Genomic DNA, 13,663 nt, shown 5'->3' on the forward strand with positions numbered 1-13,663 from the left:
TATGTGTCATGATTCTACAGGTCTTGGCAGCAGGATTAAGTGAGGTGGCTTTGCCAGGCAAAGGCTATGCTACAGATGTGTGCAGAACCGTGCTGCACAGGTAGTGGGAGCAACATCTCTGACCTCAGAGCCACACAGGTCCTTGAGAGGAAGTTGCCATACTTTTCCTGGAGGCATTAAAGGGTGTTGAAGAAGCAGAGGAATCCCAGGTAAAATGGCAGGATGGTTTTTGTGTTGGAGCTCTGCTGGGCTGCATTTTGCATAGCCAGTTCAGATAAGTGTCTTTAGATGGATTGCACAATCTGGGGTGTGCACCTTGGGGAGACTGTGGTCTCTGCTTGCAAAAAAAGTGTACAACCCTTGGAAAAATTCCATAGCTAGTATTGAGAGTGCTCTTAAGAACTGTTCTAGATTTCAAGCCAGTACTTCCAGATTTATTTATTTATTTATCTTTTCCCCTAGGATCATGTCTAATAAAACCCAGGAGATTGGTGATATCCATTTCCCTTTTCCCTTCACACCCTATCCCATCCAGAAAGACTTCATGGCTGAGCTATATCGGGTGTTGGAGGCTGGCAAAATCGGAATATTTGAGAGTCCGACTGGCACTGTAAGTATGAATTGTCAGGGGCCAAGAGGGTCCTGAGAGACCCTGATTACCACCACAGAGGCCACCTAGCATTGTTAACCTAGGCAGAGATTTTCATGGTTTGAAGTTGGGCACAGTTGTTCCCTTGGTTTATTTGAGTAACAGTCACATCTCTGTTAAATGTTAAACCAGGGGCTGAAGCCAAAGGAGAATTTGAATGCCTGTAGAAACCAAGACCCAGAGCACCGAAACTTTCCAGATTGTTCTGGGCACACAACTGCTTTGCTATTGAGAAACAAATTACTATGCCTTTTTCACAGATTTAACAAATTGGTTTAGTCTTCAGGAATGAGGTTACTGAGTGCTGGAGAGATCCAGTCAAAGTCTCCTGAGTTTTTCCTTCTGGGAGTGGAATGATGGAGGAATTTATTAGAGGGTGGCCAGCAGGAGGATCAGGGCTGTGGTTAGCAGTCCCCACCTCTTGCTCAGTGCTGTGTGATGGTGAGCTGCGTGTGATGATGTGAAGGTCCAGCCAGGCCAAGACCTCCTGGAGTCCCCCCTCTGTGTCCCTGACATCCCCTGGAGCTTGGCAAGTTCTGCTCCCTGGAGGCTCTTAAATGATGCAGCAGGACTTCTTCCTCTACCAGTCCACTGAGGTAGTTTTTAGTATCAGCAGTGACTGACTTGCTGATTAGTAGACTAGGGTGTTTCAAGTCCTTATTTGACCTCTCTGCAGCACTGTTGTTGAACATATCCCTCTCCTTTGTTTAAAGTTTCATAAAAATTTAATCAAAATGGTGCATGTCGTTTAAAAAATTAAATTTATCGAACTTGGTTCTTTCGGCAGGTGCTTTTAATTCTTTTAACTGGTTCCTAAGAAATATACTTGCATAGCATATCTGAAATGGTAAGCTTGGTGCTATTTCTAGTTTTTTTTCATTTTAGTCATTGTACCTTCTTCTTGTGACAGCTAATATGTAGCTCTCTTACCATCTTAGTCCTTTCCCTCCCTTGCCCCCATCCTCCCAGTGTAGTTAGATGGAAGTTTTTAGCCTCTGCTAAGTCAGTATGCCCTGATCATGAGTTTTCTTCTTGAATAATTTTTGTTTTCCCAGAGTTGATAATTGCCTTTTAAAGTTTGTCTAGTTATTATTTTTTTTTTTTCAAACTCATTTCCCTTTTATTAAAGTCCAAGTTACCATTACATGGTTTGGTACTCAATAAAGGAAAACTTGTTCAAATAAGGTAATATGTTATCATCAGTATTTCCAGGTGATTGTTTACAATCAAGTAGCATTATGAATAAATCCTTGAGAAGCCCATCCATGGGTTTTACACTTTGTCAAGGCCCAGTTCCTCTGGAGTGGAGATTCCCAGTTCATTTAAAGTTGGTCTAAGTTCCTGGATGACATAGGGGTAGATTTCCTTATGAGGTCCTGCTTTGTCCTTAACAACCTCTAGGATGCGAACTGCACTAGCAAAATCATTTAACCGTCTGCATGCCCGTAAAGCAGCATCAATGATTTTGGGTTCTGGAACCAGATCATAGCCAACAAGTGTGTTCATCCCTTTACGCAATTCCCAGGCATCAATATCTGGCTTGTTGAAGTATGTCACCCAGCGAGCATCAAACTCCTCATCTGTCTCGTGTGACCCGTGGGAGTAGCAGCGAACTGATTGGACAGCGGTGGCAGGGCTGGGTGCCGGGGCTGGGTACCGGAGGCCTTGGGGGCTGGCTCGGGCGGCGGCGGCGGCTACGGTGCCACGGCGGAGAGCGGCGCCGAGCATGACGGCGATGGCGGTGCGCAGTGCGAGTGTCTAGTTATTAATATACCTTACACCACTATCTCTCACACATCCAGTAGTCTCTCTGTATGATATTCCATACAAAATTACTGCTTAGTCTGGCTGCTCGGCTGCCATAACAAAGTACTACAGACTGGGTAGCTCAGATGACAAATTTCTTTCTCATACTTTGGGAGGCTGAGAAGTACAAGATCAAGGTTTGGGCAGCCTCTGGCTTCTAGTGGGGACTCTTCTGGATTGTAGAGGGCCCCCTTCTCGCTGTGTCCTCTACAGCAGTTTTATCAGATCAGGGCTCCACCCTGAGGATGTCATTTAACTGTAATCTCCTTTCTCCAATATAGTAACATGGGGGTTAGGCCTTCAACAAATGAATTTGTAGGGGGACATAATTCAGTCTATAGTAATTACTAACTCCATTTTACCCTGGAGATTTCCTTCTTCAAGTTCTCTGTCTACTCCTAAGATCTGTTTCACAACTGTTGTACTAGGGATTTCCCTTCTCTCCTTTAAAAAAAAAAAAACAAAAACAACTTTATGGAGTGTAATTGACATGTAATAAAATATACCCCTTTTAAATCCACAAGTTCAATGAGTGTTAACAGACGTAAACCCCTATGTAACCACCACCACAATAAGGATGCAAAACATTTCCATCAGCCCAGGAAGTTTGTTATACTTTTGGCTGCTGTCCCTTCCCTCTAACCCCCACCCCACCACAGCCAGCCAGTGATCACTTTCCATCTCTCTCTCTCTTTTTTTTTTTTAAGATTTTATTTATTTATTCATGAGAGACACAGAGAGAGAGAGGCAGAGACACAGGCAGAGGGAGAAGCAGGCTCCATGTAGGGAGCCCGATGCGGGACTCTATCGCGGGACTCTATCCCAGGACTCCAGGATCATGCCCTGGGCCAAAGGCGGCGCTAAACCGCTGAGCCACCCGGGCTGCCCTCACTTTCCATCTCTTAAGACGAGTTCTGTCTTTCTAAAATTTCATGAAAATGCAATCATACAGTAAGTACTCTTTTGTGACTAGCTTCTTTTGCTCAGCCATCATAATAATTTGGGGATTCATCCATGTTGTTTTATGTATTCTTATTCTTTTCTGTGTTGGATTCTCTGTTTTCCAGATTTTGTATCTTCTTGGTTTACTTCTTGTTTCGGTAGAGAACATTCCTGAAGGGTTGGATAGGAGATAAGATTTTGAGACTTGGCTGGGGAAAATGTATTAATGTGTCTTTTCACTTAATTAATGGCGATAGCTCGGTTGGGTGTATAATTCTAGCTGCAGAATGTTTTTCCCTCACAGTTGGCTCCCTCTACCCCCTGGTTTCCATTGTTGCTGTTGGGAGGTCCAATGTAACCTGTACCGCAGTCCTTGGTGACTTGATTTACTCCACCCTCCAGAGTTTTCAGGTTATCCTCTGTCCTTTGTATTTGTGAAATCTCGTGTTGGTGGGTTTGATGAGTGTTTAGTTCTTTGTATTGGCCGCTTGATGGGCACTTTGCATCTAGAGGTCTCTATTTTTCCATCTGAGACGTTTTCTCACGTTTGATAATCTTCCTGATACTCTCATTCTTTGACTTTTGGATCTCCTTGCTAATTCTGTAATTAGGTTTTCTAATTGCCCATCCCTTTGGGTATTATGGTTTATTTTGCTTTTGCTTTGCTTTAAATTCTACTTCCTCAAGATTCCTTTGACTTTTTTTGTCCAGTCTTTCTACTCAGTTTATTTCTGTTATCCTAGCCTTAATAGTTAAGAATTTGTTCTTATTCTTTTTTTTTTTTTTTTTTTTAAGAAAATAGCATCCGGTTCTTATTTCATGGAAATGATCTTTTTGAGGTTATCAGTTAAGTAACATTTTGAATTTTTTCCACCCTGCATTGCATTGTCTCGTCCATCCTTAGCCCTCCCCCAGTTTGGATTCTGTGTTTTGTTGAGAGACTTTCCTCAAATGTCTGGTGATCCTTGGCTGTCTTCTGTTGTTATTCAACAAAAAGCTACCACAGGGCTAACCAACAGGCCTATGGTGCAGGCTGGTTGTGAACTGATGGGCTGGCCTCTCTGTTGGGGCCTCTAGTGACCAGTGTCTGTGTGATTTCTCTCAAGCCAAGCAGTTTTTCTAGGGAAGGCTACTTTAAACTCTTGCCTTTTAGTCCCAGCCTGTTGTCCAATATTCTTGAGGATGTCCGGGTGTATGTGGTCTTTCACTTACTGTCCTGCTTTGAGTCCAGCCCTCTTCCCCACCCTTCTCTGGACCTGCCATCTCCAGAGCCCCCCTGGCTAAGTGCTTCCAGAGAGTGCGTATCATGTCTTCTGTTGGGAGGGCATGTCCCTGGTAGTTGTGGGGTTTCTGAGGAGGAATTGGAGATCTCTGCAGGCACTTAGGCTTACCAGTGCTCTGCTTTCCGCCTCTCCTAAAACCTATTACTTTGCCGTCTTCCACTTTCTTTGTTTCTGGGGTTTTAAAACCACAGCCTCTTTTCCTTTGGTGTAATTTTAGCGTGTTTCAGAAAAAACACAGAAGAGCACACATTCATTCTACCCTGTTTATCCTGAAGGCTCAGGTCCCCATCTCAGCCCTCTGTCCGTTCCATGCAGCCTGTTCCTCTGCTCAGCCCTTCTTGTCGATGTCCTTGGTTCTCGGGCCTTATATCCATACCATACTGTTACTTGCTGTGCCTTACCTGCTAGACCTCTACCTCGGTGGCCAGGCTGCCTGCTTAGCCCCTGATGATGCCTGCTTCCCTTGTACGTGTCACCTTTTTAGTCTTCCATGAGTCTACCATATCGTGCTGACCTCTCGACCTTGTGCCCGTTGTGCCATGTGTAACACTGCAGTTTTGTGCGCTCTGAAACCTGGAGTCCACGCTTCACAGGGAGATGTGACGCCCTGCAGATCGTATGTGAAGTTTGTGCCTGTGGGCATTTTCTGGAGAGCTCTGTATGCCAGGATCAGGCCCAGTGCTTGCTTTGGTTTGGGTGTTTAGAATGAATTAATTTCTGTATTGTGGCATAAGTTTTATAGCTGTGCTGTCTTGGATGACACTCCGCGAGATGTTCAAAGCTGGGTATGTTGTGGGTACTTTATTAAATTTATTTTCTAACCTAGATGAGCATTTGGTCATACATTCCTTTAACGTTTTCCAGCTTTTTGTTGTCTAACTAGAGGTTATAGAATTGCAGGCCTCTGTTCTCCTTGCTCTTTGTGTTAATGCAGGTTCATGGTTGTTCCTGGAAGATATCTCAACCATTCCCTTAGGAACTTCCTCAGCTCACTTTCCAGGGGAGGGTGCTGGCTTTCTGACTCTGGGCCATTGTCAGAGGGGGGTGTCTCCCCTGCCCCTAGCTTGGTGGTGGCTAAAATCAGTGGCTCCCCATTTTACTGGCCATACAGAATGGCTGCTCTTCAGGCTCTGCTGGGGAGTGCTGTTTGGAAGTCTTTGCCATTCTGTATTTATCAAAAACTGAAAGAAACAATATAGATGGGGCTTTTCCAGAGATACATCATCTATTCATTCTTCAGAAGTGCCATTCTGTCATAGGACCTTACGAGAATCTGATGGAATAGGGTCTTATTCCAGAATGTAATTTATTATTATTAATAGCAAAAAATAGCTCCAGTTGCTCACTTATGTAACAGGTATTGTTCTAACCCTGTTGTAGGTATTAACCTTTATGGGTATGAACTTAATGCTTGCAGCAACACTTTGAGGAAGGTACTGTTACACGCACGCATGCATGTGCGCACGCACACACACACACACTTTTTAAATTTATTTTTTAAACTGTTTCTATTTTTGTATATGTAGAACACACAAGCCTAGAGAGGTTAGCCTTAGATCACAGAGCCGGTGTTTGGCCAGGCAGCTGAGAGCGTGAAGCCTTAGCCACTATGCTCTGTTCTTTCCCCATCTCTGAACACTGTGCATTTTAACCAACAGTTTGTTCAAGCCCATATGAGGTTCAGGACCTTTTTGGATACTCCCAAGATTTGCCTGGGTTAAAACAGGCTCAGAGAACTGACTGCCTGACCAGAACATGTTGGCTCTGGAGAGGCTTGCCTCAACTGAACTGTCCTTTGGACCCCAGAAGAAGCATCCTCCTAGAAGGACTGTCTCAGTCCTCCCACCACCATAACCGAGTTCCACAGGCTGGGGACTTAGACAACAGAAACTTACTCTTCACAGTTCTAGAGGCCAGAAGTGTAGGATCTTGGTGTCAGCAGGTTGAGTTCCCTCTCAGGCACATGATAGGAGACTGTTCTGTCCTCTCCTTAGTGTGTAGGTGGCCATCCTCCCCTGTGTCTTAGCGTGTTGCCTTCCTTCTGGGCGTATGCCTTGGTGGCCCAGTTTTCCCTTTGTGAAAGGAAACCAGTCTCACTGGATCAGGGCCCCCTTTCCTCCTAATGAGTACAGGTAAGGTCACATTCTGAGACCCTTAGGGTTAGGACTTAATGTATGAATTTGAGGGGACACACACACTTCAACCCACAACAAGGACCCACGGGAAAATTCTGGTCTTTACATTAAGAATTGTGTTCTCCAGAGCAATTAGTTTGCTTTAAAATTTTTTTGAAAACTGAGACTCACGGGACTGATCATGTTCTGTCTGCATGTGGGCTGTATTAAAGCATAGAGCCAAATGTGGCTCTCCCTTAGTGAGTATATAGGATTGCAAGCTATGTATATTTTGGCTTTAATTATTTTTGGGGGCCATTTATCTAATTCTTCACCTTCTAATTATGTTAACTTGTAGCACTTATGTGTAACCTGAGAAGCCACATTAATTTATCTTAGGAGCAGTGAGCTATATAATTAAACCAGGAACTTTATTTTTATTTCTTCCTTTCTCCTGTTTTTCCTGGCTGTCCTTTTGCTAATTCCCTTCCTGTCCTGTCCCAGGTTGGTTTTAGAGCGCCTTCTAATATTCAAAGTTAGACCTTCCTGGAAGGCTTGCTTAAAATGGGAAATGTCATTTGGAAAGCTTTGGTTTTTATTCTCTTTTTTGAAGACCTCTTTCCTCCTGTAGGGAAAATCTTTAAGTGTCATTTGTGGAGCCCTTTCCTGGCTCCGTGACTTTGAGCAGAAGAAACATCAAGAAGAGGCACGTCTCCTTAAAGCTGGAACTACTCCCCTAAACGATGGGAAGGAGCAGCCCCCACCTCTCTCTGCCTCCTGCAAAAGGACCCCAGACACCCTGAGCCCTGTGGGAGAGCCTGACTGGGTGACTCAGTTTGTGCAGAAGAAAGAAGAAAGGGACCTGGTAGACCGACTGAAGGTGAGCTGGGGGGGCACAGAAGATGGGTGCCATCCAGGAACCAGGCCTGGGTGGTAATTTGGGGTTGATGCCGGGAGTTAGTGTGTCCTGTGCCTTTGCAGCGCCTTCCTGAGCCAGTGCTGTGCCTGAGCCGTCTTTTTAAAGCTGATGTCAATAGGCCTTCTTTAGACAGGTGTTGATGGTTCCATGCATTACCCACCTGGGAAAGGAGCCTCGCCATTGCCATTGGCAGTGCTGTTTAGTGGCTTCAAACTCCATTAAGGGAATGAATTTGAGTGTGTAGACCTCAAGGTTGTGGGGCAGTGGCCGGGGGTAGGGGTTGTGTGTGTGCTGCCATCCCTGGAATGTGTTGGCCACAGAAGAGAGAAATGGCCTATGTGCAGAGGCCCTCGGCTGAGCTCCAGACTCTAGAAGAAGGCCATGGTTCTGGACTTCTGCAGGAGTTTCCTTTCTGGCTTCTTCACCTCCTAGGAGGAGCAGGTCAGGAGAAAGAAGCGGGAGGAACGCCTGCAGCAGATGCGTCACAACGCACAGCTCAAGTATGCAGCCAAGCGTGTGGTAAGTGTCTTCTGCGGGGGTGGCAGGGATGGTGCGCAGGCACCATCATGCCGCGTGGGGCCTCATGGTGTCACTCTCTTGGGTGAGTGGCCAGGGCCTTCATCTTCTGGCCCTGATTCCTGCTGGCTAAGTTCTCACTGCCCCTAGCTGCAGCTGGAGCTGAGGTATTGATACCTGGGCTGTAGACACCGATAGGAAAGCGAGAGGCCTGTGGGAATGGCGGCGTGCATGCTGTGAGCCTGTGTTGTCCTCAGTTGTCACCACTCTGAGGCAGACTCAGGGCAGCCAGGGGCACTGGTATTGAGATTCCTTTCTCTCCTGCTTGCAATGCTCCTACGCAGAGACAGGAGGAAGAAGAAATGGAGCGTCTCCTCCGCCTCAGCAGGGAGATGCTTGCGGCAGGAACCGGGGCCAAGCCACTAGAGCAGCTGGCATCTGGGGAGGAGGAGCTGGTCCTTGCCGAGTATGAGAGCGATGAGGAGACGGGAGCGCCTAGCGGGTAAGGTTGTGCTTCTCCTTCACCCACCGCCCCTTCCCCGGTCTACCCCGGGGCTCCCAGGGACACCCCTCCTATGTCCAAAGAGAGACAGGCTGCTTTGTCCCTCACAGGGCATCCGAAGGACCTGCTTGCAGCCAGGCTCCTCCTGAGTGTGCATAAATGGTGGGGATGTGGCCCCCAGTCTTTTTCCTCTGCTGGCACTGGCTTCCTGTGTAGGAACTCCGTGACCATCATGACATGTGTGTCTCCCAGTCGCACCCAGCAAGGGGCTGTGTCTTAGCTGAGGCCAAAGGGCTAGGAAGCAAAGGAGCAGGGACTTGCACTCAGATGGGCTGGCTCTAGACTGGTTCTAGAGCTCTTTGCTCCCACATGACGTAAACTATCAACGTATTGTTTCCTGAGTTGTCTTTTCCACCGTCTGGCTTCCATCTGGGCATCTGATTTGTGAGTAGTAAGCTGCTGGGTGGAGTAGAAGATGCTGAAGATGACAGCAAGGCTGTCAGGAGGTCACACTGCCCCTCGTGGGAGGCTCCTTTTTCATCCATGCTTCAGTTAGACAAGTGACCTTTGAGGGTTTGGTGTAGGTGGGGCGTGGTTCCAGATGCCAGGTATGATGGACATGACCCCTGCCCTGGGAAAGCTGTGTGTGGTTGGGGGGTGGGGGTGTTGGGATAGATACACAGACCGTAACTGTGTGAAATGAGCACGTTTGCCTGTGAGGAAAATAAAACCGGTTGCAGTGGGTAGAGCATGGGATTGCACTTCTAGGTGAAGCTAGGAGAGGCCTCCAGGGAGGTGAAGAAGGGTGAGAAAGAGCTGTGGGAGGACCTGGGAGGAGAACCCCAGTCAGAGGCCTGCTGGTGCCCTGGTCTGGAAAGGGGACCAGGTTTGGTGGGTTTGAGGGACCCACAGAAGACTCTGGGGCTGAGCTAAGAGTGAAGGAGGGAGAGGGGGAAAGAAGGGGCAGCCATCTGTTTGGGCCTGGTACTTCCCCTGAGGATTCTGGGTGTTTTTCTCATGTGGCCCGAGTAATGGGGTTTGGGCATTAGGAAGGGCATTAAGGTCATTTTGATATCAGTGGCTCTTTCCCCAAGGCATAGGTGCCCCTAGGGGTCATTCCTTTTAGGCTCCCAGCTTAGAGGGGCGTTTCCTGCTCCTCTAAAGGGAACTCCAACTTCCATGTGTCCCACGTTGTCATTGATGCTGTGGCCACTGTGTCTGCCTAGAGCATAGCTCCGGGGTCTGAGACTTTCTGTGACTGGTAACAGAGAAAACCTTCACAGCCTGTCTGCAGCGCACCTTCTCACTTCACCCACCTTCTCACTTCACCCGCAGATGCTTAGTGTCCCGGCTGCCCGGACTTCTGCTCCCTCAGCCTTAGTGAGATAGAATTGGGATGTAATGTTGCGTGAGTTTAAGATGCATATCTTTGATTTGATACACGTGCAAAATGCCCGTCATGATAAAGGCAGTTAACAAATCCATCCCCTCATGTATGTAATGTTTCTTTAAACAGGTGCTCCCCTGGCACCTGCCTCTGTAGGAGTACACAGTATAGTGTTAACGGCAGTCCTCATTCTGGGATCCTGGAACTTAGTTATCTTATAATGGTCTCTACCCTTTGACTGCCTTCACCCCACTCCTCAGCCCTTACCAGTCTACTCTCTGTTTCTAGGAGTTTGGTTTTTTAGATCCCACATGTGAGATGACACAAGACTTGTCTTTCTCTGACTTAACATCACTTAGTGTAATACCCTTAGGGTTCATCTGTATTGTCACAAATGGCAGAATTTCCTTCCTTTTTATGGCTGAATATTTTCTCTCTGTGTGAGTGTGTGACATGTTTTTATCCATTCATCTGTCAGTGGATACTTGGGTTGTTTTCATTGTTTTCTTTAGTGCTGCAGTGAACATGAGGGTACAGGAATCTCCTTGAGATAATGGATTTCATTTCCTTCGGATATATACCTGGAAGTGGGATTACTGGATCATACAGTACTTACTGTTTTTAATATTTTGAGGAATGGCCAAGCTGTTTTTCAGCTCTTTTCTAGAGAGTGGCTGCACCAGTTTACATTCCTGCCCATAGAGTACAGGGTTCCCTTTTCTCCACATTCTTACCGACACTTATCCTTTTTGTTTTTTTAAGATTTGTTATTTGAGAGTGCACACACACATGCCTGTTTTTTTTTTTTTTTTTTAATAAGATTTATTTATTTATTCATTCAGAGAGAGCGAGAGAGAGGAAGAGGGAGAGGCAGGCCCCATGCAGGAAGCCCGATGTGGGACTCGACCCTGGGTCTCCAGGATCACACCCCAGGCTGCAGGCGGCGCTAAACCGCTGCGCCACCAGAGCTGCCCACACACGCCTATTTGCACACAAGCACACAAGCGGGGTTGGGGCGGGAGAGAGAGAAGCAGGCTTCCCACTAACCAGGGAGCCCAACATGGAGCTCGATCCCAGGACCCTGAGATCATGGCCAACCAACTGAGCCACCTAAGTGCCCCTGGCCAACCCTTATCTTTTTTATTGCAACCATTGTAACAGATAGGTTTCCATGGGGGATCAGTGACGTTGAACATTTTTTTCATGTACCTGTTGGCCATTCGTATGTCTTTGGGAGAATATCTATTCAGTTCCTCTGCCCATTTTATCAGATTATTTGTTTTTTAGTGTTGAATTGTAGAAGTTCCTTTTACATTTTGGATATGAACCCCTTATTAGGTGGTTTGCGAATGTTTTCTCCCATTTCTTGGTTGCTATTCCATTTTGTTGACTGTTTCTTTTGCGAGTGCAGAAGCTTTTCAGTTTGACATGATCCCGCTTGTTTATTTTTGCTTTTGTTGCTTGTACTTCTGATGTCATGCCCAAAAAAATCACTGTGAAGACCAATGTCATGAAGCTTTTTCCTTATGTCTTATCTAGGAGTTTTATGATTTTAGGTCTTACATGTAGGATTATAAACCATTTTGAGTTAGTTTTTGTTATTGGTATAGCGTAGGGGTTCTGTCTCATTCTTGTGCATGTGATTGTGCAGTATCCCCAGCACCAAATTGAAGAGCCTGTCTTTTCCTCCCTGAGTATTCCTGGCTCCCTCGTCAAGGTACATACTACTTTACCTGCATGGCTTCATTTCTGGGCTCTGTTCTTTTCCGTTGGCCTTACATGTCTGTTTTTATGGTAGTACCATCCTGGTGTGATTACCATACTGTTTTCATGCCAGTACTGTATTGTTTTGATTGTCATACTGTCTGAAATCAGGGAGTGCCTTCAGCTTTGTTCTTTCTCAGGATTCCTTTGGCTATTTGGGGTCTTTTGTGTTCCATATGATTTGGGGGATTTTTCTTTATATCTGTAAAAAATATCATTGGAGGGATCCCTGGGTGGCGCAGCGGTTTAGCGCCTGCCTTTGGCCCAGGGCGCGATCCTGGAGACCCGGGATCGAGTCCCACGTCGGGCTCCTGGTGCATGGAGCCTGCTTCTCCCTCTACCTGTGTCTCTGCCCCTCTCTCTCTCTCTCTCTCTCTATGACTATCATAAATAAATAAAAATTAAAAAAATAAAAAAATAAAACATTTAAAAAAATATCATTGGAATCATGATAAGGGATTACATTGATCTATAGATGGCTTTCAGTAGTATGGACATTTTAGCAGCATTAAATTGACCTGTGAACATGGGATATTCTGCTATTTGTGTCGTCTTCAGTTTCTTTCATCAGAGTCTCGTAGTTTGGAGTGTACAAGTTTTTATCTCCTTGGTTAAACCAGTTCCTAAGTATTTTTTTGGTTTTGCTGCCACTGTAAATTAGACTGTTTTCTTTATTTCTGTCTCAGTTAATTGTTAGTATGCAGAAATGAAATTGATTTCTTTGTGTTGATTTTGTACCTGTAACTTCACTGAATTTGTTAATTAGTCCTAACAGTTTTTTGGAGCTATCTTCAAGGGTTTCATATGTATAATCGTGTTATTTACTAACAGATAGTTTTGCTTCTTCCTTTCCAGTTTGGATGCTTTTTATTTCTTTTTTTGCCTGATTGGTCTGGTTAGAACTTCCACAGTGTTGAAGAGGTAAAAGTGGGCACCTTGTTTTTAGTCCTTGTCTCAGTGGAAAAGCTTTCATCCTTTCACTGTTGGGTATGTTAGTCCTGTCATAGATGGCCTTTGTTAGGTCGAGGTACGTTCTTTCTGTACCTACTATGTCAAGTGTTTTTATCATGAACAGTTGTTTGATTTTGTCATGTGTTTTTTCTATGTCTATTGAGCTGAGCATGTGACTTTTATCATTCTACTGACTGATGTATCACATTTAATAATTTGTGTATGTTGAGCCATCCTGTATTTCAGGGAGGAATCCCACTTGATCATGGGGCATGACCCTTTTAATGTGCTAATGAATTCGGTTTGTGAGTATTTTGTTGAGAGTTTTTGCATGTATTTTCATCAGATATATACCAGCCTGTAGTTTCTCATCTTTGTAGTGTCATTAGCTGGCTTTGGTATCAGGGTAATGCTGGCCTTGTAAAATGAGCTTGGGAGCGTTTCCTCTTTAGTTTTTTGGAAGAGTTTGAGAAGGGTTGGCATCATTTCTTTAAATATTTGATAGAATCTGCCAGGGAAATCATCTGGCCCTGGGCTTTTCTTCACTGGTGCTAGAGGCCTGCTCCTTAACCACAGATTTTAGGACCTGGATTAATTAGAACTAATTTCAGTTCAGGGCTGAGATGGCCAGACCTCTTGATGCATCCCACCTCAGGGAGGTAGGAGCAGCATGTGCCCCATAAACCCTTTGCCACCTGCCTTCCAGATTGCTGGCTCACTCTTGTATTTCTCAAGAGCCCCCCTAGGGACAAGAGAAAGCACTTGAGTGGGGTTTGTGAATATTAGAGAAACAAAGTGCTATTTAGGGTCTGGGCCTGAGCCATTATTCC

The 13,663-nt window shown here is 45.6% G+C and overlaps 1 protein-coding gene and 1 pseudogene across 2 annotated transcripts in view; one reads left to right on the plus strand and one right to left on the minus strand.

The window, feature by feature from the left end:
- The window catches only part of DDX11 (DEAD/H-box helicase 11), a 34,861-nt gene that overhangs the window by 4,204 nt on the left and 16,994 nt on the right, over positions 1-13,663 (plus strand). For both annotated transcript variants that reach the window (XM_077871484.1, XM_077871485.1), the window contains exons 2-6: positions 21-209; positions 463-610; positions 7,426-7,674; positions 8,146-8,232; positions 8,574-8,731. In XM_077871484.1, coding sequence (XP_077727610.1) covers positions 467-610; positions 7,426-7,674; positions 8,146-8,232; positions 8,574-8,731 — 638 coding nt within the window. In that variant the 5' untranslated portion in view covers positions 21-209; positions 463-466. The remainder of the gene's footprint in view (positions 1-20; positions 210-462; positions 611-7,425; positions 7,675-8,145; positions 8,233-8,573; positions 8,732-13,663) is intronic.
- On the minus strand, positions 1,736-2,392 carry LOC144297428 (cytochrome c oxidase subunit 5A, mitochondrial pseudogene; annotated as a pseudogene).

Source organism: Canis aureus, chromosome 25 (genome assembly GCF_053574225.1).
Source record: "Canis aureus isolate CA01 chromosome 25, VMU_Caureus_v.1.0, whole genome shotgun sequence".
NCBI classification, from domain to species: Eukaryota; Metazoa; Chordata; class Mammalia; order Carnivora; family Canidae; genus Canis; species Canis aureus.